This window comes from Austrofundulus limnaeus, unplaced genomic scaffold (assembly GCF_001266775.1).
Source record: "Austrofundulus limnaeus strain Quisiro unplaced genomic scaffold, Austrofundulus_limnaeus-1.0 Scaffold61, whole genome shotgun sequence".
NCBI lineage: Eukaryota > Metazoa > Chordata > Actinopteri > Cyprinodontiformes > Rivulidae > Austrofundulus > Austrofundulus limnaeus.
In genome coordinates, this window is record NW_013952463.1 from 1,689,283 (window position 1) to 1,693,408 (window position 4,126).

The 4,126-nt window shown below is 39.3% G+C and overlaps 1 protein-coding gene across 1 annotated transcript in view; it reads right to left on the reverse strand.

Moving 5' to 3' along the window:
- Positions 1 to 4,007, reverse strand: part of d2hgdh (D-2-hydroxyglutarate dehydrogenase) — a gene marked incomplete at its 5' end in the record, with an annotated part of 7,547 nt that extends 3,540 nt beyond the window's left edge. Inside the window, 4 exon segments of the mRNA XM_014009777.1 lie at positions 2,980 to 3,173; positions 3,271 to 3,410; positions 3,482 to 3,539; positions 3,643 to 4,007. Coding sequence (XP_013865231.1) covers positions 2,980 to 3,173; positions 3,271 to 3,410; positions 3,482 to 3,539; positions 3,643 to 3,979 — 729 coding nt within the window.
- Between the last annotated feature and the right edge of the window lie 119 nt (positions 4,008 to 4,126).

The window sequence follows — 4,126 nt, forward strand, 5'->3', positions numbered from 1 at the left end:
GTATTTAATACAGCTGGCAAAATAAACTGTTAAAATATGTATTATGTGCTTCTGTTTTTTAATTCAGGAGATTATAAAAAAATCCTTCATTTTATGGGAAGACCCTCTTGATTCAAGAGAAAACTCTGTTTTTTTTTAAATGGCTGCTTATTAATTAATCTTTAATCAGTCTATAAGATAAATCAACTTCAGATTAATTCATTGATCAATAACTTGAATCCTTAAGGAGTTAACTTAATTTATATCTACTCATATTCGTGTAATTAACCGTTATAATGATTTGGCCGATTAATCGATTCATCAAAAAAAAAAAAAATCAACAGATTAATCGATTATTAAAATCATCATTAGTTGCAGTCCTTGACTCTTCTTCTGGTGTTATTGAGACTTGTAGAGACTCTGACATAAACGCAGCAGGTGCTGCTGAGAGCTCTGCCCTGGTCCCAGAGCACTGACAGGAGGCTTCTTCACGCTGCGTCTCGCTCCCTGCTGCAGGCAGATATCCATCCCATCCAGACTGGAAACGAATCATGTTAGTGAGAAGCTGCTGCTGACTGATTCATGAAGAAATGTTAATGTAAACATTTCTATGGCTAAAATAAATCCCAATAAAATAACTTCAAGTGTCTTTTTTGCAGGTCCCAAACCAGGGAAAATGAGGTTAGAGCTGTAACAGTAAAATAATAATGTTTAAAAAAGGAGCAACAGAAGAAACTTTATTTTTTGTTCTCTTGACATACTACTGTCTCTAAAGAGAAGGCTTTTTTTACCCTCTTAAAACACTGCTGGTCAAAGTATCAAACATCCAATGCAACACAAAGATGATGATTCATATATTGAGTTGAACGAAGAATCTGTCTGTAAAATAGTTATGAGTTTATTTATGTAGTTTAAAAATATGTTTAACAACTTGTTAAAATTCACCAGAATGTAGGAAACAGCACCTACTTCATTCAAAATTTTCTGGGGGAGAACACCCATACCCCGCTCCCACATTATGGTTATGATGCCAATAAGTAGCAGCAAAGATAAATATAACTGCAGCACTTATATGAAAGAAATGGTAGCTATAAAATCAGAAAGAAAGGGTGGGACTGAGAAGGTGATGGGTAGAAGCAACATTTAAATTTGACAATCATCCAGGTCAAGTGTCATCTATACAGAGGCTGTTTTTAAAGGGGACCTATTATGCAAAATTCACTTTTTAAAGCTTTTTTTACTCAACTTTAGGTATGTACTTCTTTAAAAAACAGTCCTAGGACCAAAATAATGCACCATGGGGCATATTTCCTGTAAGTAAATGTATTTTTAATGTATATTAATGACAAGTTTTTTTACTTCCTACATTTTGTGATGTCACAAGCCATATGACAACCCACCGGAACCTGCGTTCAGCCCCTCACCTAGCCTAGCAACCCCCAGGTGAGGCTCCACCTCCTCAGTATAAAAAGCCATCACAGTTGTTGTTGTGCAATGCACAGCTAATTTCACAACAAGCCTCCAGTTTATGGGTATAGTGTTGGACCAGAGTGCTGGAGACCAGGGTTCGAGACAGACACGGACAGAAACAATTAAATTATTTATTTATTTATTTTCGTTCGTTATGAACACGTTATCTCATGTACCTCTAATGATTAGTTTTAGCCTATTTGTTGGAGTTTCTGAGGTATTTTGATCGCTGCTGCTCCCATTACCTGCCCTGATAACAGCATGCAGAGTGAGTGCAGAGCTCCGACAGAGTAGGGGGAGAAAAAAAAAGCTGCGACCACGACTCTGCCTCTGAGTCTGACTCAGGGTCTCATGTGGTTGTACAACGGAGCTTCTGCTATTTCTAGCCATGCTAACGTAAACACCGGCTTTGGAGGACGGAGTTTGGAGGGCGTTACCAACAGAGCTCATTAACATAAACAGCTCGTTCTGAACAGAAGTCAGAGCAGGCAGAACTAGAAAATGGGAAATTTTATTATCTGAGAATTATTTTGTGCATTAAATTGAATGAATCTGGATAGCCCACAGACATACCATAAAAATTTATAGGACCCATAACTGGTCTCCTTTAAAGAAAAAAAAAATATTTTTGAAGCTTGCAGATTAAATTTGCACAGTTTATGCACTCAATTTGTTTATCCACTAATCAAAAGCACAATAAACTACAATGATTTCTTCTTTTCCTGATCTCATTTTAACTTGACTTATGTTATTATTTTACATTTTATTATTGTCATTTTATCCAATATTTTATTTAATATTTCCTTTTAACTTGATTATAAACAAAAGAACGTGTAGTTTGTCAAATAAAGAGCACTTGTGAACTGTGGCAGGATGCTTTTGTAAATTTGAGCCTCTCTAGACTGCAAACTGGGTGTGTACGATAATTGTCTTCAAAATACAATCATTTTGAGCTGCTGATACGACAATTCAACATTTGCCACGTGGCAGCACTGGTGCAAACTTTAGAGTTGTCCTGTGGGTTTTGTTTAGTTGTTTTGTTTACTAGACCTATCTTATTTAACATTCCAGTGACCTTGGGTCACTGTTCAAAGTGGTGTTTTTGTTTGCTTTTTAAAGCTTGTAACATCACTACTTATTCTTAGTTGGTATTCTTCTGTTTTATTTGTTTTGTTTTAAAAGTCGCAAACCATCTTGTACTTTTGGAGTACCCTCTTTTTGTTAGAATTTAGTTTATTTTAACAAGTGGTCACAATAAATCGCTTTTTCACCTTTAAACCAATTTCCATCTGGTTTTGATGTTGCCTCCTCTTTACCTGGCTGAGCCGAGTCGTAACATGTACAACCCACATGCTCAGCTCTACTGCTCATCTCACAAATGTTTGTTCCTTACAAATGTGGCTCCATTTAAAAGGGAAACTACCAGACCTTCCAAGGGTGTAAGATTTCCTGCCAAGCACTGTTACAACAAAGAAATGTTCCACCAAACACGCGTCCTCACTTTTTGTGCTAAGTGTATATTCCACTCACCACTTCAAGGCCCAGCACYGTGCCGTGCAACGAGCCGTATCGCAGCAGCCGCAGCCCGCCGGCATTCGTTGCCACGTTGCCCCCGATCTGACAACTGCCTTTGGCCCCTAGATCCAGCGGCATGATGTGGTCTTGCTCCTCCAGAAACTGAGACAAGTTCTCCAAGACACAGCCTGCCTGACAGGTAAGAACACCTGGAAAAGAAAAACAAAACCTAAGCACAATTTTCAAAGCAGAGTTGTTGTTGTTGTTTTGTTAAACATAGTTTTGGATAAAGGTTTGAATCTTTACCAGAGATGTTATCAAAAGAAAGTATGTTGTTCATAAGAGAGGTGGAGAGGATGATCTCGTCATAAACCGGCACACTTCCACCCACCAGCCCTGTATTACCTCCCTGAGGGTTCACTGCCAGGTTTCCTTTGTTACAGTACCTGTAAAATGAAAACAACCCAACATAAAGAGGTCCACACTTGGATTTATTTAATTACAGTCTGTAGTTTACCTGAGAATCTGTGATACTTCCTCTGTTGTCTGAGGTCTCAGTACGACTTCACTCGACCCTGCAGGACAGAAACAAATATAAGAAGAAAATACAAAACTGCAATAAATCTGAGGAACTTATTACACGATATAGGAAGACAAATTGAGTCGTGTCTATTTCACCTCTCACAGACTTCAGCCAGTCCACATTACTGGACTCCACCAGGTCGGGGTCAGTGATGGTTCTGCCCGGCAGGATGGTCCTGAAATAGTCCAGATCTTCCCCAGATAGTCTGGAGAAAGGCCGTCTCTCTGGAGCTGCAGCGGGCGATGGTCTGTGTCCATCTGTTTCTTTGTGCAGATTCTGACAAAAGACCTTGAACTGAGCAGAGCCCCAGACGGGGAGAGGACTCTGGAGGTCTACAGGTAAAAACTGAGCTGTAGGTGAYGCAGCACTTTGGATGCACGGGTGTCTTGGAGCTCTACTCAGCCTTGATGTTCTCTGGAAAACTCTTAACATGACAGGAGTGAAAGGGACGCAAAGCAAGCTGTGGGAGCAGAGTGGGAGAAATAAAAGGTTGAACATTTATTTACCTATGGACATAGGCATAATTTGCAGGGGGGTTAGGGGGTTATGACCCCCACAATAATTTGATCAAGTCAAAAT